Raw genomic sequence first — 26,210 nt, 5'->3', positions numbered from 1 at the left:
CTACCCCATGACATTTCCTATATGCAGATTAAAAATGTTCAAACAATTCATTATCCAAAAAAATGGTCAGTAAGACGCACAGCCACAACCACAAGACGCACAGCCACAAACAATGGTGGGCGTAGCTTAAATCAAGTTTCCTCAAAGCTACCTTTTGGAAACCTTTTGAGACCGAAAATCGAACCAGGGCCCTCGGATTAGGAAACCGCGGTTGAGGCACCGGTGGCTTACCCACTAGACCACGGCTACAGATACGGGTTACTGGCTAGAGCGAACCCGATCCATTTGACCGTCCGATAAACAGATTTTCGACCCCAATTTGGGCGGTTTGTCATTTTACAATACTTATCTACACCCGACAAAGGATATTTGATTGGTGGGACCGAAAATCTGTTTATCTGACGGTCAAATGGATCGGGTTCGCCCTAGCCACGAGCCCGTCTTTGTGGTCTATTGGTTAAGGCACCGGCGTTCTAAGCACGGGGCCCGGGTTCTATTTCCTGCAGAGACATTTTATCGGCCGCACCAAAGTTTCCAAAGGGTAGGTAGCTCTGGGGAACCTTGATTTAAGGTTGATTTAAACACACAGAATAGGACAGTATGCAGGCTTTCGAATGTATTGATGATCTTGTATTTAATCCTGTTAATCAATTAAATAAATTATTAATTTCAATGGATAAATACATATGCAACATATGCCCTTAAACAATCATGTGCAAAATATGTCATCATATTCAAAACACGACACTGAAATAAATTTTTGAATTTGAATTATAAACTCAATACACGGCATTATGGTAACATACATTAATCCAATTAACTTGGTCTATGTCTTTACAATATATACATAAAATATATGAGTTCTCTTTATATATACAAAATATTCAAATGAGCATAGGTAAGTCAACAGGGCCGGTATTCAATCGGATTGATTTTGTAAGTATTTTACTTGGCTAGGCAGAATGCTTGAACTCGTATTCAGATCACATAATTATGTTAATTTATCAAGCCAAATTTAAGCAATACTTAGTAATGACCGTTGAGACGTCCTAAAGAATGAGTCGAATAATGCGCAATGTAGTATCTATTTTTGCGAAAAATGTATGACTGCGCATATCACGTTTGTAAACTGCACGCAAGCCAGATTTAAGCCTGGCAGGTGGCTGAATTGAATAAAGTAAAATACTTTACCCGCGAAAGAGCAATTGAATACCAAATATGGTTAAGTACTTTACTTAAGCAAAATACTGGCTTAAAAATCGAACTGAATACCGGCCCAGAAATGTAAACTGGCAAATGCATCGATACATAAACAGCGCCATCTTCATGTGAAATTTGTATTTGAGTATGCCCAGACAAGATTCCAATATTTTACCTATTCTAGTATATCTTTATATTGGAAATATCGAAAGTTGTGTGCAGAAAAATCAAAACGTATCATCGTCCCATGATTTGGCATAATTTCCCTCTCATCGCAAGCTGGCACTATCCAGGGTCCCGGTGTGACGTCACTTTAGATATACCATTTTCTATCGTATAGTAGAAACAGAGATCAGATACGTCATCGTATCTACAAGAATGTAATGACTGAATCTATTAAAATAATTCTTATTTTGAACTAGAGTAGTATTTCATACAACATAAGTTACGCTCAATTTCATGCACGACTGGTGTTCCTGATCTTGTGCACATGAGGGAACCCCTAAATGTTCACTCATTTCTTCACAAAAACTCATCTCTTTACCCAGTGCACACTGTGCGACGCGATTACTTTAAGATGCGATCGCAACAAAGTACATGTAGTTCAGTTTGCGCCAACCTGTAAAGTGCTGCAACCACGGTCCGATGTATTGAAGACGAATCGCAAGACGAATCTCAGACACTTGACACGTCAAATCGTCTTTGATTTTTCACACATTTAAATGCTCTAATTCAACAGTGTGAAGACGTTTTCACACTGTGCACACCTCGAAAGTGTGACTGTGCACAGCGTGTGCAAATGGTCGTCTATGTGAAGATGTGATTCACACTGTTGAAATGCTAATTTTCAGTGTGAAAGTGATTTCACATTGTGTCCCACACTGTGACACACACCGTGAGACAATGTGCTCTTTCCAGTAACACTCGGGCTCGTGGACCATCCATTTTGAAAGAGAAATATGGGATTTAAACTTTAATCGGTGCGAGTCAATATGACTGAGAATGCTGATACGTCCCCCAAAAGGATCACCGGTCGTGCAATAAGCCGTGCTTAACTTACGACAAGCTTTAAGCCAGGGTTACATCAAAACCGAAATTTCCCGAATAAATTCGGACCGATTTTAGCCGAATTCGGATGGTTTTGGGGGGATTCGAATGTTCCGGAATCCCTCCCAAATTTCTGGCATTCGCGGAGGGAGAACGGAATACTCCCGAAACCAACCGAATTCGTGTATTAGGATGATTTCGCGGCTGATTTGGTTCCGGTGTAACCATGGCTTTACGAAACTACATCCGATTCACCTGTAAAATCCTAATATTTATGAAATTTTTGGGCATCTATATCATGTGACAATTAAATAACATGTATATTTTGAGGAAGAAACCTTTCAAAATAGACTCTAGACTAAAATTGATTGGTACGTCTTTGTTCCATTTTCGTACCAATGGCTATATCAACAAGTAAAGTAAAATGAAATAAACGAATGTAGGCAAGAGACTCTATTCAAATGCATGCTCCACTTGAACCTCTTGCACATGAAATGAACATAAAGTCAACATATTTCCCATGAATATATCTCCCAAAAAAATTCGCATTATTAAAAAGTACGAAATGAAGTCATCACATTCTTTATAATCATACTTAGCATTTCCAAACTGTGACACTTTTTTATATAAAAGTGTTCGTTGTTATTTTCATAAAGTTTAGTGTTAAATATGTGTCATATATGTTGCAATAATGGTCAGTTTTACTCTTAAAGGAGGTAATAGAATTTTCGACGAATGTGTATTTATAAATATAAACATATGTATCTCAAATATGGGATTTAAATGCACCATATAAAATATACTTTTGAAGGATGACAAAACATTAGTTACTTATTCAGCTTTTATTTCCCAATGAGCTAAATTCGTGAATGTTCATTTAACTACATATAACTAAACATTTAGATTGTTAAGCACATTTTGTGGCTACAAGTCGACATGAAAATGCAAAGTTCTGATATAGTTATCAATAATGAATATTTGTTTCCTGCTACTTTTGGAGAGACACATCCGAAAATCTGCGTCTTTAGACAGGATAATAAATCATAAATATATTCAAAACAATCCTCGACAAATAAACATCCGAAAAGATCAAAATGTTAACGTTAATCCAGCTCGTCTTAAGAATACAAAATTATTAATGTATGAACTACATAGGCGGCGGAAGCGGGGGGGGGGGGGGACGGGGGGACCTGTCCCCCTAAGGACGATCCCCCCTAAATTTTAAGTTGATATTTTTTTTGCTTGTCAAAATTTTTTGTTGGTCCCCCCTAAAATTTTGGTTGATAACCTTTTTTTTTTTTGCTTGTCAAATTTTTTTGGTGGTCTCCCCCCGCCGCCAATATGATGAACTATATAATCAACACTTATGCCCTAGGACACAGATCTAGTCATATAACTGTTCCAGACGTTACCATAAATGAACCATCAAACAATCACAGTTTTAAACATGTATTGGACCATAAAATTCGTTCGAAAACTTTAGGCACAGCTCTCGGATCTTCAAACCAAAAAATGTTATTTTCAAATAGAAAATAATCCATTTTTATTTCACGTGTGTCGCCGTCAGTTTTGACGTCTCCCGTGTCCCGTGTGAAAAGAACTTACGTCCATAAATCTTTGGTTTCTATTTTCAAAAGCGAGGAATATTTACATGAAAATCGAAAAAAATATGATGCTTCGAAAAAACATCCATTGGCTGAATAAGCCTTTGAGCTCCTTGTTTATAATACGAATAAATAAATTAATTTGTTATATCATACATTTAATAAAAAACTCATTAAAGAAAATACACGCATACACTCACAGAGAATGATAATTAAATTCCATCAACATTATTTGTAAGATAATATTTTGTATGCATGCATCATTTTGAAACAAAGGTTACTGGTAGTCTCAAAGAATACTCGATGTTTGCCAGCCATAGCAACATATAATATAGTAGACCTGGAGGTGTTTCACAAAGAGTTAGGTAAATGGTTAAATGAAATGTTGCAGAAAACCAAGGTTTAATCGCCAATCAAGCGTAAAGGGACGTGGCAAAGAATATCAAATTCATTACTAATTTGCTTTTTCTCAACGATCCTGTTGTTTATTTTGGGACCTACATTTCATTTGGAAATGAACGTAGGTTCTTTAAATGGCGAATAAGTGATTTGAAATTATGGATGTTTATATTCTGGGAAAACTATTTTCGAAGTGGATCTTTGTTTATTTGTTTATTCATTCATTCATTCATTTTGGGTACTAAAGAATTGAATAGCATTCGTCACATATTGCTATGTCTCACAAACCCTAGGCAAGCATTGGGTTCTCAGATACAACATTTCCTACAAAGAGATGCATACAATTTGAATTAGTAGTAAAGTGGTTGTGTCAATAACAAGTGTCTTCTAAAGAAAAAGAGAGAGATCTAACTGGATTTGAAACCTCCTTGCAAATCTAGATTTTGCAAGTTCTAGATACGTCTCTGCAAACGTCCTCGAAGCGTCTCATGAAACGAACGAACTTTGAAAATAGTTAGAGGAAACTTCTTCAAGGTCGGGTTTCGGAGACTGCTTCCAGTTTCCGAGACGCACTTAAGCATGTTGAGATGTCTCTCCGACGTCTCCGTCAGTTTCAAAGGAGAATGCAGCTACAGGAGGCGTCCCAGACTTCCGTCACCGCGAAATCCAAGCAAATTGATTAACACATCAAAAGGAGACGTCCCCAAGTACTGAAATATGTAGGTGAGAGAGTAGACAAGTTGTGTTGTCGCAGATACGTCTTTGGGGCGATACTATCGTAATCCGTCTTGCGTGTCCTGGCTGAGTTCGCTCTCACGCGCATCACAGCCTGCGTTATACTGAACACATTTCTGCGATCCATGCGTCTAGCGTTGTCGTAATCAAATCAAAGCCATACACTATGGGTCTCCTCTGTGGTTGCTAGTTAACACGGACCATTTTTATTTGAGACATCTCGAGTCGAACGTTGGGCGCTACAGTTGTAAGGCACAGCCGACGTGCCACCGACCTGGTAAATGCCACGGCTCCAATCTTAACCATGAAGTTAATAAGACGCCCTCTATTTGATTGTGAGTTCGAGGTCAGAAGCAGGTGCAGAGGCTATACGGTTGTCGTGCGTATCACGTATTTTTTGCGTGATTATGTAGTCACGCGCAGCGTGACTTCCACATGCCCAATAACCACTCTTCGTGCTATTCGTACTCCTCCCAGGGGCCGCGGAATCAGATGGCATTTTTTAAACGTTTTTGTACAAGGTTTAGGAAAAAAGTGGAGGGTACTCAAGCCCACCTCCCCCATCCTCGTTTCCGCAGCTACTGGCTCCGAGTTCTTGAAAAAGCACCGACCCGTGCTTACGCCGCAATGATTTTATACAAAATCTGCTGCAGATCATACAGACGGGAATGCACGTCGGGTTGCGATCGAGGCACGGCACTCATAGTAAAATAAATGCTCTCTAAAAATATGTATTCTAGAGGAAGTTAGAGGAAGTTGGCAACGTATACGGCACAGCTACAACACGACGGAACCTGAATAAATTCCCATTCGTAATAGGAGTAGCCCTTTTGTCTAACATAGGCAGGAACCCAGGTCGATTGTTCTAAGCACATCGTATTACTCACTAAAGATGACCTGTGGGGGGAGGGGAGAAGATGAAAGGAAGTGACAGTAATGAGAACAAATATCGAAAATGGTGAGTGTTAACGTAATGAAGAAGAAATATAAATTACAGCTGAAGAGAACAGATTTTGAGAGAAAAACGTTTAGAATTTCATAACCGTAAAGATAAGAATACATTAAAGAAGTTGGTAGAGAAGTAGAATTTGAAAAGTGTTCCGAAGTACGTCTTTTGCCTACCGTCAAGCCAATGAAACCAACCGATTCCAGACCAATCAACACCGTCTATGTTATCAGCATAACATCGGGTGGTTGGCAGAACATCATGGGTTCAACCAAAAGTTAGGTTAATGAATAAAAAAAATGGTTTCAAGATAGATTCAAAGGCACACAATAAAACAAAAAAGCATGATCATATTGAGGCGATTACTAACATTTTAGATGGAAGAGTGTGTTAAAAAACGTGTTCGCATAACCCACTTTTATCCCCTATCTCTGACTATTTTATTCAATAAAAATCAAATAATAAAAAAAAATGAATGTGTCATCAATCAAATATAATTGTTGACAGGAAAGGAGCGGGGAATGTTCCAATTGTTATCATTTAAGCCGTATCTATCATTTATTCTTATTTCATTCATTTCATTCCTCCCACTGTTATGGGGCTATGAATGTCGCATGCACATGAGTTCATTTGTTTGTACGAAGTGTCTGTCCGAAGTGGAATTTAATCCTTCCCCTGTGCCAGACCTTATTACATGGATACCATAGATCATAGTTAGGACTCGTGTGTCAGGCCATGAGTCAAGGCGTGTGGACAAGCGAGAACAAAAAGCCAACGTGGAAAAGACAGAGCAAGCGCCATCGCTGTGCATGCCGAACTGCCGTCTTTTTCTTGCCCGCATTGCAACATACTTTCTCGGGCAAAGATTTGGCTATTCAGCCATCTTCGAACCCATAGGAATTTGTGAAGTTATGGTCGTCTCCGCAAGCGAAGGACGAGCATCACTTAGTTAGTATGCATTAATGAAAATGCTATTATTGCAAATATACTTACAAATTTTCATTTCCAATATTGCACGTTCTTCCCTTTGATACACATTTCCTGATAAAGAACCATGATTTGGGAAACAGCTCGACAACCGTTTCATTTTTTACTCTTCCATGGTCGACTATGTCCCAATCAGCAACAGTTTCACAACTTTCGTAAATCTGCCCGCTTCGTTTACTCTGTTGAGAAATGAAAGAAACAAGCAAAAACATGAGAAATTAAGAAAGCTTACAGAATAATAATTTGACCTTAATGCAATGGATATAAAGACACAGCATGACAATAATAATGAATTCAAATCAATAAACAACTGAATTTTCAGTTACATAGGGTAATGCCTATATTTTCATTTGACACAATACATCGTACGTTTGCTTGTATTACGATGTATTGCTACCATAATACGAGTTCATGTGTTTGGTATCGCAGTGATGCAAAATACAAAGTCGTGCAGAGGCAGTAGGAAATAATGCAGCGCTCATATCGTCCGGTGGTCGTGCGATAATTTTAAGATCCCCGTATGCCACCCGCAGTGTTGTAAATCTGTAACCGGTGTGTTGGCTCAGTTGGTAGAGCGTCCGTCTCACAACCGGGAGGTTGGGGGTTCAAACCCTGTCCGCGTCAGACCAAAAGACGTTAAAAGATGGGAGTTGCTGCTACCCTGTTTGGCGTTCAACGATTAAAGGGATAGAGCCTCGTCGATCTGGCGCTGCACAGCGGCTGCCGGGCCCACGATCAATTGGGCAAAGCAAATTTTCGGAGTATTTCATTTCATGTCTATTTTCGAACAATAAATTATGGATTTATCATTTATCATTTATCAGTGTGATCCTGCGATTACAAGGAGGTGATTATTTTAGGATGACGGTATGTTTATTTTTACAATTACTTAATATCTAAACATAAAAATGACAAGCAATACCTTGATCCGTAACTTAGAATAGGTAAAACTAATGCATACTGTAAAAACCCTAATTCCTTTCGTTTATCGTACGAAAATAACATTAAGATAATCGTGATCAGTATAATGCGTGTTTGTATTTTTAGTAATCATCTAGACACATAATGCAAATCATGGGCTTACGGCTGGGATTTTGGGCGTCGTCTTCCACCAGAAATCATTAATAAATAAATGAACGAAAACTGAAATGAAATAAGATTTTTTTAAAAATACGATAAAACAGAAAAAATAAACAATGTCATATAATACAGTGAAGTGTAATAAGAGAAAATAAAATGAACTGAAATCACAGTAATGTACAATGAATTAAAATCGACAAACAAAATTCGGGAAACATTATTCTTGCTAAAAAAAAAGGGGGAACACCTACTATGATTTATGTCAAGCTACCCCCCCCCCCCTAAAAGAAAAATAGGCCTAATGTGGAAATAATGAAAAATCCATTACAAAAACTGCTATGTTAAGAACAACTGTACATCGATCGGTCTTCTCGGAAGACAACATCTTCAGGTGTTAAAAAATACACCGTAGACCATCATATTAACACTATAGTATTGAAATAACATAATGTTGTATTTTAACAGTAACCGATCATGAACTATTTTATGACCAAGGTTGGGTTCCCTGTTAAGTCTTTTAATCTACAACCATTCAACCATGCTAAAAAACTTGATTAAACTACTGTTGGTTCTTAAGAGCGAGAGTGATACATCATAAACCACAGAGGGGTCAGGCATATATTCCATGTAAAGCTTGTGGGGGAGGGGTTAAAAATCCCTTGAGGTCTAAACGAATACTTAGCAAGCCAGCGGCGTAATGACCCCCCCCAAAAAAAAAAAAAAAAAAAAAAAAAAAAAATGAAGTCAATCATGGCCCATAGGGGAAAAAATATCTTTAAAAAACTTGACCTTTATCATGTTTATGAAACAAAAATCTAATTTGTGATTTATTTTTTAAGGAAATTGATTCATATTTCCCCTTTACCTTTTTTATACTTTTTTCTCCGACGTTATTTATTAATTACTTCCTTTTTTAGGGGAGGGGGATGGGCATGACACTCAAGAACACCCCCTCCCCCTCTGTACGCCAGTAAAGCATGCTCATTTTACCAATCATAGGGCAGTACAAAATGTCATTTACAACTTTAGTAATTACCATGTATTATTTTTTTATTTGCAAACGAAACTGGAGGCAATTTGGAAAAATATGGATACCTAATATGATCCTTGAACTTGATAAGTAAATTTAACATAGAATTATTTAATATCCTTAAAAACTAGCTTCGGGTGATTTAGATGTATCAGATGCCGCTTGATATGAGTGCGTTTAGAAAAAAAATTGCACAAATTAACGTTGGTGGATTTATGGACACTATGAAATATTGAAAGAATATGGCGTTACCACTGCCCCGGGAAGTATCGTAAGACAATCCCTATATGCTTATTGGTTATGCCCTATAAGGAATTTTCGGAGATATCTTAAAGATTTTACAGCGAATTAGCATCTTAGTCTGGAACCAAGCCCCAACCATCCCCACAGGGTTATAACTTATCGCCGTTGCCTTTTGCATGAGCTATTTCAACTCCTCACAGTTTGCAAGTTACTGTAACCGATATGAGTTACGATACCAGATGAGGGTACCGGAGGTGTTTAATAAATCTGTTCGTAGGTGACGCACGAGTTTACTCATGGTTGAAGACATGGGGAGTGTTTCACAAATAGTTAGGTGTGACTTAAAAGTCAAGCTTAGTGCTGATGTGAACATGATATGTAACGCGCACTCTTATTGATCAGTTCGCAGTAGCCGCGCCCTCTTAGCGCTTAGCATGATTTGACCAATGCGGTGATGCCTATAATACGGCACCCAACTAGCATTGAAGTGCGACTCTTAAGTCATACTTAACTTGATTTGCACCCCCCCCCCCCTCCGCTGATCTTCAGTGCAAAAATCCCATTCCAATCAGTTTGACTTCCGTCAGCTCAGGGGCTGGCGGAATCGGGCAGGGGTACTCGTCCTCCCCCCCCCCCAAAAAAAAAAAAAAAAAAAAATCCCAGTAGCCAAAAAATGCCCTATTTTTTAAAGTGGAAAATGCCCTTTTTCATAATGAAATGTGTCTTTTTCAAAATGAAATGCCGTTTTTCAAAATGAAATACCCTTTTTGAAGTAAACCATAATATATTTCAATTATTGTTTAGTAAGGTACTCATCATTTTCGTGGTTACAAGAATGCTTAGAATGTCCAGTTGTCAGGTTGGAATATCACAAATTTTTGGCTCGCTTTTCGCGCTCGCATCGTTTACTATTTAGTAAGGTCCTCATTCTGTTCCTGGTTACAAAAAATGCTGGGAATATCCAGTTGTCAGGATGGAATATCACAAATTTTTAGCTCAGTCGCGTTTCGCGCTGATATTATTTGATTGGTGAGATATGTATCCTCTTCATGAGTCACTAAATGCAGTCCTTAACTGGTTAATTTTCTGGTCAGTATATTAAAAATGTCAGCTCGCGGTTTACGATCGCGTTAATTCTTTAGTTAGTTATGCATATTTTTCATTTTTACAGAAATTGCTTAAAATGTTAAATTTTCATGTCTTATTACATTAATTAGCACCATAATCGACCAAAAAAGGGAGTTTACAACTTCAGATTTTAATTTTTTTCCAAACCGCTCTCTCGCGGAATAAAAGTCTAAATATATATCTCATCAGAAATGACTTTAAATTGGCTTTGCTCAACTTGATTACTATAATACACACAACTACTTCACGCAGATGATAAATCTCATGGTGAAAATATCTCTTTGCACCAAAATGCCGATTTTAACATATAAGTGCCTTTTTTGGCTCTGCCCCCCCCCCCCCTCACCAAACGAAAATACGTTCCGCCAGCATGCGTTAAAATATGATCTGTTAAAATTCGTGATACTGAACAAGTATTCGAGGTATCTCATTTTGCTCGAGGTGTCACGCGCCATCCGTAAGGTCGTGCGTAAATAATAATAATAATAAAAGGTTTTTCGTGTAACCTCTCCTGACTGAACTGCGCACATGATTCTACACTTACGTACCATTATCTCATTCGATAGCGGCCTCAGATCGGTAGGTGAATCCCGTTTTAACTTTTCTTCATCACCGTGATAATGTGTAGGTTTTGTTGACGAAAAGGCGATTTTTTTTTCATGAACTGCAGGGTGCTTAGTTGCTTTGTGATAAAAACCACGTAATCTTCTTCTGAGGACGTATTTTTGACTGCTATTGAGGTCTATGTTCATGTCGTCCAAATCTCTGAATAATTCCAATATAAGTTCTGTTGACAAAATAGAGAAAATACGCAGAAAGGAGTTAAAGGTAAAATAATGTAGTTGCAGCAAACGATTATTAAATGAGAAAGTCTTAAAATCAAGGTTAATTGTCACCCAAACATCATAGCTATAGATTTGGTGGATTAACATAAACTTATCTTTGTGAAATCATGAAATCTTAGCTGAAAACCGACAGTACTTAGGATTACTGACAAAGAAAGGCATATGTGGGACCATGTATTAATATTGATTTGAAAACTACCCGACAATTGATGGAATTACGTATTTATGTTACACATTTCTTAGCAATTTCTTATTTTCGTCCAGAGCCATTTGGAAATATCTTTTTATTCATATATAAAAATATTTGGCCGGTCATTTTATTTGATTCTGTCGGCGCACTCATTTTGAGATCGTTACCACAACTAACATTTCTCTTTAATCTTTTGCCATAGTCAGATTATATAGAGTTAGATTAATAAGTAAGCGATAAAATGTGATAAATTAATATCATTATACCCGTAGATTTCATTGTGTGAATAATTTACTTTGTGATTAATATAAAATGCATTTAAAAAATATTAATGGTTGGAGAATTGTAAGAAAAACATGATTTCATATTCTATATCTTTCATGAAAATAAAGGTATTTTATTAGTAGAAGAAGAAGGAGGAGGAGGAAAAGAAGAAGAAGAAGAAGTAGAAGAAGATAATAATGATGGTGGTAGTGATGGTGATGGTATTTATAACAGTAATCTTGATAATAGTAATAAAAATAATAATGATACAATAATGATAATGGCCTCCCGGTTAACCGCTGTTGTCAGGTGGACGCTCTACTAAGTGTCCCAATACACCGGTAAACATGTAAAATCACCGGTGGAATTTGTTTGCACGTGCACTTACCTTCTAATAAAATTCGTATTGCTCCGTTATCATATATACACCTCGGTTTCCTTGTTTTACCCTGAATATCTACAAGTTAAACGAAAAGGATAGATAACGTTACCTTTACAATGTGGTAAATATTGAAATGTGTTCCTGATGATGATATTGGCGAAAAACGATGATAATGAAAACAATGAAGATACATGAGGGGAGTGGGCGGAGCAGGAGGAGGATATGAAGAAGAAAAAGAAGAAGAGGACGATGATGATGAGGATGATGATGATGAAAATAATGAAGAGAAGGGAAGGGAAGGGGAGAAGGAGAAGAAGAAGAAGAAGTAGGAAGAGGAGAAAGAGGAGGATGAGGAGGTTGATGATAATAATGATAATACTGATAATAAAATTATAATAATAATGACGAATAAAATGATAACGGTAATAGTTAAGAGAAATACTGATAATGACCATCATTACTATCATCAATACTATTAGTCGGGCCTGCGAGATTAGGAATCGTGAGACCTTGAATTCACCTTAGCTTTATTATATTCATGATTACATAATACATCTAATTCACCTCGGGCAAATTTTTCATTTTCCTTTCCAGTAAATTAACTTACGTCACATATCCCGACGGGCTTGTCAATTCCGACCCTTTACCTCACTCCTTTTTATTTTTTTTTCATTTCCCCTTTGACCCTATTAATTTTCTGTTGTATCTGACTTTTTCTTTCGAGAGCACCCCTCCCCTTACTGCTTTGTTCAGTTATCTTTTTTATCATGTATGGCATGCATTTATCATCCGTGAAATCAAATATCTGCTCCATAATCTCCTATTCACGTTCCTTTAATATTTCCGTACTGTTTGAGAGATCAGCGTCATACAAGCATCGCTTCTTAGCTGGTCTCTTTTCTTCATTTCTTTTCTTTTTAAAGCATACATACATTGTACATGTACAACTATTCATATTCTTTCAAAAAGGTTTTATTTATCTATGATTTTTTATTATTCTATATTATTTGTCATTACCAATTTGCAATTGATTTGTATTGATTTTGTATAAAAGTTTTATCATTTGTATTAGGGAAAAATGGATATAGAAATGAAATATATCAATGAACTTCAATTCAATGTCACTTCCTGATCTGTATGAATTTGATGATTACAAGATGTAATAATTGTCAAACAAAACCATTTACGTGCAATTTCAAAACAAAATTCGTTGATCATGCGAGATATTCATGAGTGATAGTGTTTTTTTTTTCATTTATAATACTTCTCATAACATTCGTGGGCAGTGTCTTACCTTCATGCCATTCTGAAGAACTAAGGAGTAACTTGAAAAGATGGGTTTTACGACAAACTTTTAAAATGTTGTTTTCTACACGTACTCACACAGACACCCACACACCTGCACACACCCATATCTTTATATATATGTATGTGTGTGTGTGTTTGTGTGTGTGTGTGATTATGTGTATTATATTAAACATATAATATGGCCTACCTTCTGTGATGGAGGACTCTGTTAGAATTGAAAGGCGAGGTGAAGGTGAAGACGGATGAGGGAAGGGATTATCGACTCCTGAAAATAGAAAAAAAGACAAATTAAAACAAAGAAGTATAATAATAGATTGTTACAAAGTGGGAGGTAGTCATGGACGTGCAATTAAATTGTATAAGTGCAAGCGTGGGTGAAAAGAAAAGGTCATCATAAAGGTAATTGCAAAGAAAAGCAAAAGCACTTTCAAGGAGTAATACCATGGAGGTGTGGTCAAACAATGATCCGGTTGCTTTGCCTGGTCAGCGCATAAACAATCATTTGTGAAGAGATATTGCTGATAATTGCAATGAACAAACAGAAAGATGAGAAGATGTCAATTGGGGAATTTGGGAGGGGGCGGGGAAGGTTAAAATGGTACTATTCGCGTGTTATTGCATGGGCGGGGATCTATAAACTTCTTTACATATAAACTACTTCTAAAGATAAACATTAATAATTTATGAAAACAAAGTTGATAGATTCGATAACTCATGTCAATAATGTATATTATTACATTTATATATGACTATAAAACCACAAACTCAATTTATGCTAAGCATGTAAGGCCTTTAATAATGAGTTTCCATGAAATATAATTTAGCTGAAGGTGCTCCAAGTGCTTTCACATTTTAATGATTCATACTGATATTACTATATGGTAATCCGATTGTGGAAGTAATTACCTTCTGTAATGGATGGAGATTTGCTGGAAGAATATGACCCACTTTGTTCACCTGGTTATGAAGTAGGTAAGGTTTAGAGTTAGGAGAGAGAGACAGATTTCAAGTCAATACGTTGATACATATATTTGGTTCATAATTTCTTGGTCTGCAAGTAATTTGTCCCTATACTACTCAGGAAGTGTAATACCACATGGTCTTAGCCCAGTTGGTCTACTCTCACTTTGGTGTAAATGCCTTTTGGACTCGAATTTGATTTAGTCTATTACCCACTTGGTCTAAGTCTCTTTTAGTATAATGCAGAGCTAATCTAACTTTCCTTTTATCGACTTCATACTTTCTTTTTTTTTCAATTTGTCAAATGAAAATTTGGTTCATTAACAGAAAGTTAAACCAGTTTAAGAGCAAGAGGGTAATAGACGAAATTGATAGAGTCCAAACGTAGTGGCAATATTAGACCAAAACTTTATTAGATCAACCGGTTGAAGACCACATAGGACTAGACCACCAGGGACACCCTGGATAGAACAACGTGTCTCATACTGTGTGATCACAGGGTTTTCACATAGTGGGATATGTGAAAATATATTCACAGTATATATATATATATATATTTACAGTATTGAAATGCTCAAATTCAACAGTGTAACGACACTTTCACACTGTGGACACCTCGAAAGTGTGACTGTTCACAGTGTGTTCACATGGTCGACTATGTGAATGTATGATTCACACTGTTGAAATGCTCAAATTTAACAATGTGAAGGAGATTTCACACTGTCCACTCTTTGAGCACACTGTGACACAGACTGTGGGACAGTGTGTTCATATGAGACCAAAGGGGTCGTTTACTGATCAGCAATTTGTCATTATATTGAAACCCTATCTTACAAGGGAATGGCGAAGTACATATTATTTGGATGCCTTTTTTTCAGATCACCGTGTAAAAAGGTTTTTCAAAAGAACTTGGCACAAGAAATGATAGAATCAATCACACACGTGTGCTCAGAAAACTTTCAAGAAGTAATGTATATATATATATCACAATCACAATGTACTAGGTGTGAGAAGGTATATCGTATTATGAAATTTTTGATACATCAAGATTTGTGTTTTTATCTTGTTTTTGAGATTTTGTTTTTATAAACCTATTTCTTTTACAATTACCCAGAGGAACGAACTGCTAAACGGTCATGGATTTTCGGTACACTCTTTAAATGTTGGCCAACAAACTGTCCACAAAACAATTGGTTTAAAAGAATTATCCAGCTCTTGGTAGTTTTCAACCAATACTGTGTAGTTTTCACCCAAAGCACACATTATTGGTTTAAAACTACCCAGAATTGGATAAAGTTTTAACCAGTTGTTGTGTGGACAGTATGTTGCCCAACATGTTTAAGAGTGTTAAACGTACTCATATTAACCCTTGTGACAGGGTTGCGCGTATAACCGTTTGGGGAAAATGTCATAACTTATTTTACGTCCGATTTGGATGAAATTGTCAGCATTATGCTTGTTTGAACTTGAACTTTCATTGCTGATTGAAATCAACATTTTTCTTGAGTTGACTTGACCTTTAAAAAAGTGTGACAAATGTTTTACCATTCGCTGACCTTAAAATTGGAATACAAATATCTCTGAATGGCGGTAAGGGGTAAGGTGGCTGGAAAGTGTCGTCAGCAGTCGATGGAAGTGTTTTGTTGATTCCTCTTAATACGTTGCCTCTGGCCACCTCCTTAGTCATATCTATCACACTTTCTATTTGGGGGAATTCCTATTTCCTCATTCGCATGTATATTTCAATTTATGATTTTTTTTTTATATTATTTCTTGTTGTCATTAAAATCTTCCTTGTCGAAAATCTATGCGATATGTGACGAAAATATCATTATCAATTTTAATAATCATTATCTTCAATCATTGTCATCAATACAATGATAATCGACATAATATTCTTATCTTTCCATCAATTTATTGATATTGATATGTGCATTTTTCATATTATCATCAGAAGTAGTACAAGGAATGGTATTGCTAGAAATATGATCATCACTGTCATCATCATCATACAAAATAATTCGAATGACTATTACCATTTTCATTATGTTTAGGAGTAGTAGAAATAGTATTATATTTGTCATCGTTATCATCCTTATCATCATCATCATCGCCACCACTACCATCATCATCAACAAATCATATGTCATTGTCATTATTCCATTGAATTCGATTAATTTATTTTGCTCTATAAATAAAAGGGGTATTTTGCTTAAAGAGACATAGAAGGTTCATAATAAATACGATTAGTACATCACTACGATAATAAAGAAATTAATATGTTATATAAAAATTGGGGGAATTGACTTCGTTAATAATGATAACAAGAACTGTTACATTTATGTGAACACTTAATACACTTTGATTCTAAGCGCTTTACACGGCAATTATTATTACCCCGTCATCGGATCTTGCCATACTCGCATACAATGTATGCACTTTCTCCACTCTCTAGGGAGCATTAAAAAGAGTTCCAAGACTTTCAAATCCTACCGGGTACCCATTTAACACCTGGGGGAGAGGGACAAAGTGTGGATTGACGCCTTGCCAAAGGACGCTACGCCGGGGTGGTATTCGAACGCACGACCCTGAGATTACAAGGCGAGAATCCGAACCACTACACCACGAAGCTTCTATAGATTTATTTTACTTACTTACTTCCAAGATACTGCCCAAATCGCCTAAAAGGGGTCAAACGGGCAGGGGCAGGGTGCGCTGATGGTCGTTACGCGGAGGCAAGAGGCGTTGCTTAGTATTGATTTTGGTTTAAGTGCTTCGGGATTGTTACATTGAATATTTCTTTGTCGAGAATGGATTTGATTGGGTTTGGTAAGTCGTTCCAGTCAACGATAGAACGGGGTATGACAGAAAACCTATAACAATTTTTGTTTGTTGCAATGGGGATAGAACTATTAGTATTTGTTTACCTGTTAGCATTCACTTCATAATATTTGAATATCAACTTCGTTGGTGGTGTTTGAGTAAGTTAAAGGGAAAATTCATCTCGAATTTCTCGGTGGGTAAAAATACCAGAAAAAATTCATTTAAAGAAAATAGCCGTGAATGTTCGAGAAAAATCCACCAAAGATTAAAATATTTATTTATAAACCAGCAGCTGCCCCATATGTTTTGTAATATGAAATGCATTCAATTAATTTCTTTTAATTGTTCCTGATGACTTTCTTTTTCTCTCAGGAACAGGATTGAAATTGCTTGTTAATCTACTGAAGGTACAATAAAATAATTTTGGGGTGGAATTTATATTTTTTTTGCTACGCGATATAACTTTATGAGGTAGCTGCTCGCATATGACATCTTATGCAGTATGAAGAAAAAAAATTATATTCTAATGATTTTTTTATATTTTTCTTTGATGGACTTTCCTCAAACATTCATAAATATTTAAGGTAATTTTTAAGGCTCTTTTTTACAATAAACTTTCTGCAGGGTTGCCTTCCATTTTAACAGATGGAGTAAACAAAATCAAATTGAATGAAAGTCACTGATTGAAATTAAATAATGATATGACGTTTCGGCCGCCACTTTTAGAGAATCAAGGAACTGAAAAATTTGGAAGGGGAATTAAGAAAATTAAAAAGAAATAAAGAAATATAATATGAAATCAAGGGGAGAAGCCTCAGACATTAATAGATGCAAAAGTGGCGACTTCAGCGAGAGGTTACTAGGTAGAAAGGACATATTTTTAGTCAACAATAATTTATATAAATACCCAACATGAAATATGCCTGTAATGTGCTAACTTTTGATTAATGATACTAATGGCTCATTGTTTTTTCTATTAGTTTCTTTTTCGGAACACAGTCTTTGAGATTGGACAGGATATGATGCATCAGAGTTTTCTTTTTTTTTCTTATCCTACATGATTGGAGTCGCCATTGCGCTATAGCGATAACTACCCAATTCAGCAAGCTCGGTCATAGCTCTCAAATCTGACCTTGGCTGATGTAATTAATGGATATTTTCCGTCTCGTTTCTACTTTTGTAACGTAATTGAAATTATCGACACAATCAACAAAGACATGCTAAGTGAAGATGAAGATATAACAATGATGTCTGCTCGGCTAAGGGCTAAGTCACATGTGTTTTTCCCGTTCCATTTCGTATAATTTAATATGAAAACTGAATTCTTTGAAAGCTTCGTGTTAATCATGATGATTGCAAAATTAGTTTGCCATCGATCTATATTTATATCTACCATTTTTACCACCCCTGTACACATTTGCTTGTTGTCTGTCGGTTCATCGCTGAGCGAGGGAGGAGCTTATCTTTCAGTCAATGAAGGCGGATGAATAATGTAGAATATTACGCAGTGGCAATTTAAGTGTACGAAAATGAAGTGCCAAGTAGTAAATGGGAAATATAATGCACTCTTTAAACATGTTAAATCTTGACTAAAAACACTACTTAATGATGGGAAAGGGAAAACAGGCACATTTTGGTAAGTAATTATCGAGCAAGTTCGAGATAAAAATCATGTTGGATTTATTCCACCACAAAGTTGCGTACGATTGGATTTTATTTAACGATAACGCAACCTTGTGTGAAGATTTGTTTTAATGCACTGATTCAATAAACATGCACATCATCAACAACTGCAACACATTTATCACAAATGTAATGCATAATTTAACACCTTCAACGATATTTGTGGTTCTCCCATTATGTCAGCTTTCGAATTATTATGCTTTCTCTGTCTGGAAACGATATGCCAAATTCTAAGTGGGAGTGAAAAACTAATGATTCGATTAAAATATATTTTGCTTGTAAGCATGAATGGTATTCAGGACATCATGTCATGAAACAAACGTTTTATGCATGCTTAACAAAATTTTGCACCCTTAATAAAACTTGGTAGCACTTCTTTAGGAGTGATTTTGCACTCTAATTGGAATGAAGTTGCAAATAATGACCTTTTAATGATTATTTGCACCAATTATTGCTCGTTTGCACCTTAAAAGGTGTAAATCTTCACTGTTTAAGGTTAATAATACTTTATGAGAGAAATGTTAGAATTTGCACCTATGTTGAATGGTTTAACTCTGCACCCCATTAGGGTGCTTAATGTCGCCAACGGCACCCTTATAGGTGCACAATGAGCAAAATTAACAGCCTTCGGGGAGTTGCTATTTTGAACCTATATTTTTAGTGTGTATATTTTTTTTACAAAGGTTCGTTGAGTCCAACTGAAAAAGAGTGATATTTCGTTAACCTGTTTATGCTTCAGTTGTACAGGCGAAATGGACTCCAAACAGATAAAAATATATTGTGACCTTTTTTTTCCTCCCAATAACTTGCTGTCGGTCGGTTTTCCATCGGTTTCGTAGGTTTGACATGGCCTATAGCTTTACGGGTGTCTGAATCTATCGTGTATGACTCGTTGCTTCTTGTTTGACGTAATCATACACTATTTGTAATTCAAATTGACCAAACATACGTTATTCAAATCGCAAGAAGTCTTTGGACCTCCCATACCAAACCGTGGCGTAATGAGCTGAAAATTTTGAGGGGTCAGACATGGCGTATGGCTCACTATTTTTTCTTAAAAGTTGCGGGGGAGCGAAGGGAGCGAGTCCCAAGTTTGCCTTTTTTTATTTAAAAAAATCTAATTTTGTTATAGATTTGGTCATAGTATTTACATGATACTATTATTATTTCACCCTTTCCCTCTCGTTTCTTTGCCATGTTTTCTCTTTTTTTTTTACCTTAGTCGTGGAAATCAGTGATGGCAAATTTCGATGACACAAAATTGTCCTATATCAAGTTAACCTCTTATTCCGAAAGAGTATTTATTTTGACCACGGCCTAAACAATTTTGTGGTATCATTAATGCGTTCTTTTTCATTTACTTACTTTCAAAACTCAAATTGTTTAGCCTCAGCTCCTATTTTTTTATTAATATTTTCATGTGTATGTATTGCCACGATTTCAAAGTACTTTGTGATATTTTACTATGTTTTGTTGCTTTGATCGTATTTTGTGGTATATCTGTGAACGGACAAGAATGAATCTCAAATTTCTAATCTATAATCATTTAAATTGAAATTTACGATTTTTGTTTTTAAGTTTTAATTTTTTTCCACCATAGGCCTACAACACCCCTTCCCGAAGAGAGGAGGAATGTGACCCCTTCCTATTTAATCAGTGTAACCAAAATAGGTGAGGCATGTAAAAAAAAAACACTCATAACGTCAAAATAGCAGAATACTGGACATAGACATTGTTCCTGCTTTATAATGCATTTATCAAAATTTCTTTTGAATAAGTTTGGAACATTAGAAAGTCAAGAGAACACAAATTTTGTCAAACTCTACCTTGCGGATGTGATGTCTAGCCTTCATACCAATGGTTGCCAAATATCCCTTTGTTTTTTTATTTTATTTTACTTCAAGAACAGATCTGGGCAGCATTTCTTTTTTTAAAGATGACTTTGCAACCGTACGAATGACATTTACAAATATAAAAAATCATGTGAAATAAGCCGGATCTTCGAATCATAACACAATCATTCTTTATTTCCACATGAACTAATGCACAATATAAAGGTGAAAGGGGTGGTTGAAGTTTCTGAGTAGATTTCGTTAAAGTGACTGAAGCGTTAAGGGAAAAAAATAGTGTATTTACCAGCTCGACACAGGGCTACTGCGAATACTGCAAATAAGAAGGCTCCATGCAGAGATATGCATCCACATCGCAAATCATTCATGATGAAGCACAACTGCCTCTTTGGAAGTTCCACGATGAACTCTTGTCTGTCAAAGGAAATTCCCATATATCAATCTCCTACCATCTGACCATAAGACCGGGAGCAACTTTCCGACGCGGCTTAAAAGTTTTTTGACTGGACTGTTCTCCGCATCAAGAGTTGATCGGGTTAAGCTTCTTCGTTCAATCGCTCGCTCGGACCCCGTGTGTGAATGACATCCCGATGAGCCAGAGACGCCTCGCGATGAATAGAGCAATTTTTTTTTGTCAACATGAACTAATCAAATATCAAAGCGGAATCTTGATCAAGCCGGTTGCTAATGAATTAAGCGAACCTCTACCAGTACTTATATCAGGAGGCTGCCATCTCGGCCTCCTGTGGGGAAGACTTGTACAGGAAGGCGTGGAGCATCTTCGTTGTCATGGTAACACTACCTCCGCCGCGCCGCTTATGGCGAGAGAGGTTCATTATTGTTTCCTCTTGCCTTTCCTTGTTTTATTCTGCTAATGGCATACGGAGAAAGCAGTCATCACATAAATGAGATTCTCTTTGTTTTCTATGTCTGCAATACTATCCATTTTGCGAGCTATCAAACGTCAATCACGCGGGGGTTTCTGCACTCCGTCACGAATGTGAAGTAGGATTTAGCAACGAATGAATTGCTATTGAATTCAAGTTTACCGAGTTAGAAATGAAGACGGGAGAAGAAAGAGGAAACTCACACATAGCGAAAACTATTTCTTTATGTTCATATGGGTTACCTGGTGTAGTGCGGATTTGCTTCAACTGAGCTTAGAACTTTAAGTCAGAAAGACAATATGATTACTTTTTTAATAGAATCCTGTAATTTCACGTTCGAATATTTGCGATTCTGGATTACATTTTGACTATTGTGCTTGCAGTGACGCCCCAAAACCAAGGTTGAAGATGTCATGGAATAACAATATAATTAACCATGGTGTTATCAGCACATTCTGGCGCCAATGGCATTGTTTTATTAATCTGAGGGTATTTGCACATTTTGTAATTCAATCTTTGATAATTCCTACGATCTCATAATTTTGCCTTAAAAAATCAAGAAAAACATGAATCACTTATCGCATTTATTCTAGAAAATGTTTTGGAATGTATACAATTATGCATTTTCTAGTGTACTCCTAAAGATAATAATAATCGATGAAAACATACCATGAAAAATCGGCCATTTGTGGCTAAAAATGTCAGACGAGCCAACTTCATCGTTTCAAAAGCAGGGTGAACTTTAAATCACTAAGTGTGAAATGAAGCCGATGGTATAACAAAACACACGTAGCTGCTTAAATATAGAACTCCCCCGTCATGACCAATGCGAGAAGGAAATATGAAAAACTCTGAACCCTTGAACTCGATGTATTTTAACGACCCATTTAGGAAAGAGGTTCTTCTTCTTATTATTTTTTGGGGGAAACAGTACAGGCCAACGTTCGTGTGAGAGTATCTTAATTATTTCTTCTTCTTCCAGACATTGTACTTGGCATTTAACCGTTCACTTATTCGGTTTTGTTTAAAATCGATTATTATTCAATCTATAGAAATGCATTCTCGTGCATGAGCAAATATCCTGTAGCCTTCCATCTTCATAAAATTGAATACCATTTCCAAAAAAAAAAAAAAAGGGTTCCATCAAAAGGGGAAGTGGGGCAACCGAGCGCTTTGGATATTTTAAGAAATGAAATAGAGACGAAGGGGGGGGGGGGAGGAAAAGAGTATAAAAAGGAGGGTCTTGGCCAAAGAACTCACTAATAGCCCCGATAAAACGATGTGAAAACGTGATGTCACATTTTGAACGTCTTGCCCCAGCCTGGCCACACCAATTTAAAAAACTCAAGTTTTACGATTGAAAGTTATTTTATACTCAACTCAAATTTCAAGATTTATTCTTTACAAAAGTTCTAAAAGAGGAATTCAATATATCTTTGTTTTGAATAGCAAGTTGTATTTCCCATTCATATTTCGGGACAGGGACATATTTTTTGTAATATAAATACTATTTCTACAATTTCCATTTCATGAAAAGTATTAAATTGAATCTTTTCTTGTTTACTTGTTTACCTCGATAAAATTGACTTTCATCTCATTGTACCATATATATATATATACACACAACAAAAAAAGTAAGTCCCCCCTTAAACAAACATCCATAATTTCCGAACCAAAGCAAGTTTTTAATATATTTTTAAATGAGCATGTAGGTAATTTTATAAGCTACCCTCTGAGTAAATGTTATGGACGTATTTTATGTCATGCTTCAGTGAACACCGCCAGAAGGTAAAATTGTCACTTTTCAAAAGTCACAAGCCAAACATCATGATTTGATTCCACTTAATTGGAACGAATTCACATTCTCATCATGAAAAATAGTCAGAAGGCTTGTAAAAGGTACTTTCTAAAAGACGATACAATTTTTTTGCTAAATTTCACGGTTGAATAAACACAAGTTAAAATTTGCTATAATTTGATTTTTTACACATTTCTATCGATAAACATGATCGAATATGATGACAATTATTTTTGGGAAGAGTATCTTCAACAATACTCATCGTTTCACGGATCAATGAACATTTAATGAAAGCAAAAAATATGAATTTCAAATATCATAGGCAAGTATTGTTTCATTTCGGTCACTGAAATGATCTCTTCTCAACTTTTTTTCGTTATGTTCATGCCCAATTAACATGCTTCAATGATTCAAATGCGGTTAATTAAACATTCACGCTTGAATGAACATGTTGAATGTGATTAGCTCTTTTTGCGTTATTGGAAAAAATGCAATTGCTAACTATGGATATCTGTCATAGACATCCTTGCATAGTTCATTTGATTTGATTTTTGTAAAAAATCCCAATGTCTAATGCTTCAGTGAGCACAAAATATTCGAAAATTATGCAAATGAGAAGAAAGTTTAAGGCCTTGGCCTCACTCTATTATTTTGGTGTGTCTGAAGCCATGTGCGAAGTTTTATGAAAAAATTGTTGTCAGAAGTAACAAAAACCGTCCATGAAACAAACCCTCATTTCATTTTTGTTAATTTTTTTACTTCCTCTCTCATATACATCGTGTACACTATTGGTGCATATGTTTAAGAATAGGTGACCCCTTATTCATTATGGTGGAACTTTTTTTCAAGGCTGTCTTTAGCAATGTCATTTGGCAGTTATGTTTATCAACCTACGGGCAGAATTCTGTGCAAAAATGAAATCGATATGTTTATTCATGGATGAGTGAGCATGCATCAAAGTGGGAAAAGGGGCATTTTCAATGTCACACACTCATTTTGAGGGGTAATAAAGTGAATAATGGGGGCAAATTTGGTTTCAAATGTGACTTAATTGCTGTTGTTTTTATCATTCATTAGTTTTATCACCACTCACTTTCCGAACTTTTTACATTTTCATGGTTGAGCGAGCACATTCAAAAACTTGGGAATGAATAATCTTTATACTACATAAATGTATTCTTTTCCTAACAATATCTCAGGATCAGTTGAATTTATGGACAAATCAGTGGTGGATCCAGAATTTTAAAATGGGGAGGGGCCGAGTAATTGGGGAGCCAACAACATTTTCAAATTTTAACATGTTTTAACAAGTTGTAGGGATACTGCCATAAACCTTTGATGGTACGTCACAAAACATTGTGCTCACTCTACCATAAACATACGGTATCAACATTTTGTGTGAGGTGGCTAAATGATGGATAGTAAAACAGCATTGACACTAAAAAATTCATCCAAAAAACAACCTTTGCCCAACTTTGTATTTACACAATCTAAAAAACGACTCTTGTGACTTTCAAAAATTGTCATTTTTAATGCAATCTTTAATTACTCATGCATGACTCAACCGATCAATCTCACTGCTTGATATATACCTACGAAATATCATATTTCAAAATTGTTCCGTTCAAAAGTTACAGCAATTTGATTTAGGGGGACTTACTTTTTTTATTTTGTGTATATATATATATATACATATATATATATTGTATTACATATATATATATATATATAATGTATTACATCGTAAAAGGAAACAAATAGCCATATTATTAACATTATCACAACCTAAATTTCTTAACAGAAATCCATAAAACTATGCATGGCAACATTATCAATCCGAATTTTGAATCTTTCAGCAATAGAAACCATTTTTTCAAACATTTTGGATACATTTTCAAAGTAATACCTGTATGTATATGTTTAATTGCGAAATAAGAGAGTTCCCTGTGACGTACTCTTTTCATAAATATCGTCAAGAAGCGTTTTTGTCATCTGAATTGGTTTCATCGAATGCTAGGGGTGTTTCCTTACGTCTCAGTTGAAGTAACAATCTTAACCTCGGACACTTTTGTCGGTCAGCGATGAATGTCTTATCCTCAAACCTGCTGATGCGTATGATGTGTAAACGAGTAAGAGGGGCAGCCTCATTTAAACTACATCTCGAAAGGAGGAGACAAGGTCAATGATATCCTAGAGGATTATTCGCTTGTATTTCATTGTTCTATGACATATATGATATACGAATAAAGAGGGGAAAAAACCTCTACATTTACATGTATGTAGCAAGCGGCTGACTTTTTTTGGGGGGAGGGGGTAAACTGCATGACTGTAGAGCGCTTGGAGACTTCTGATAAAGTAATTGTTAAGCCCTCCATAAGTTAATATAATAATAATTACAATAATAATAATAATAGTAATAGTAATAATAATAATTTTTTTATTATTATTATCATTATCAAAATCTTGATTTATATGTTGGATCATTGAAAAAGAATAATAGATTAAAGTGAAGGCGCGAATGTCATCCTGCATTCGCCGGGCCTGTGTGTAGTTTTTTGGGATGACATTTGAAAAAAAGGGTGTCTTGCCGTATGAAATATAACATTTATTGTTTTAGGGAGGGAATCTTGATGGGAACTAAATAAAAAATAAGCTGGTGCAGCTTTATGATAATCACGGTTTTTTTGTGCCATGTGTACGCAGTTAGAGTCAGTAGTGTGAGTGTGTGTGGGTACGTGAACGAAGTGTTTACAGACGTTTTATCATTCAAATGTCATTACATAATTATGTCTGAAGATTGACCTTTACCGTAGCCATTAGC

At 35.9% G+C, this 26,210-nt stretch overlaps 1 protein-coding gene across 1 annotated transcript; it reads right to left on the bottom strand.

Moving 5' to 3' along the window:
• Positions 1–3,490: 3,490 nt before the first annotated feature.
• Positions 3,491–21,393, bottom strand: LOC129283055 (uncharacterized). Its single transcript, XM_054918887.2, has 7 exons — positions 20,991–21,393; positions 14,295–14,345; positions 13,576–13,653; positions 12,087–12,155; positions 10,948–11,186; positions 6,925–7,097; positions 3,491–5,882 (listed from the first exon to the last, which is right to left on the bottom strand). Exons 1-7 carry the CDS (start codon positions 21,136–21,138, stop codon positions 5,732–5,734), a joined length of 909 nt encoding a protein of 302 aa, XP_054774862.1. The 5' UTR covers positions 21,139–21,393; the 3' UTR covers positions 3,491–5,731.
• Between the last annotated feature and the right edge of the window lie 4,817 nt (positions 21,394–26,210).

The sequence above is a fragment of the Lytechinus pictus genome, chromosome 19, assembly GCF_037042905.1.
Source record: "Lytechinus pictus isolate F3 Inbred chromosome 19, Lp3.0, whole genome shotgun sequence".
In the NCBI taxonomy this organism is placed as follows: domain Eukaryota; kingdom Metazoa; phylum Echinodermata; class Echinoidea; order Temnopleuroida; family Toxopneustidae; genus Lytechinus; species Lytechinus pictus.
This window is presented reverse-complemented; position numbering and strand designations above follow the sequence as displayed.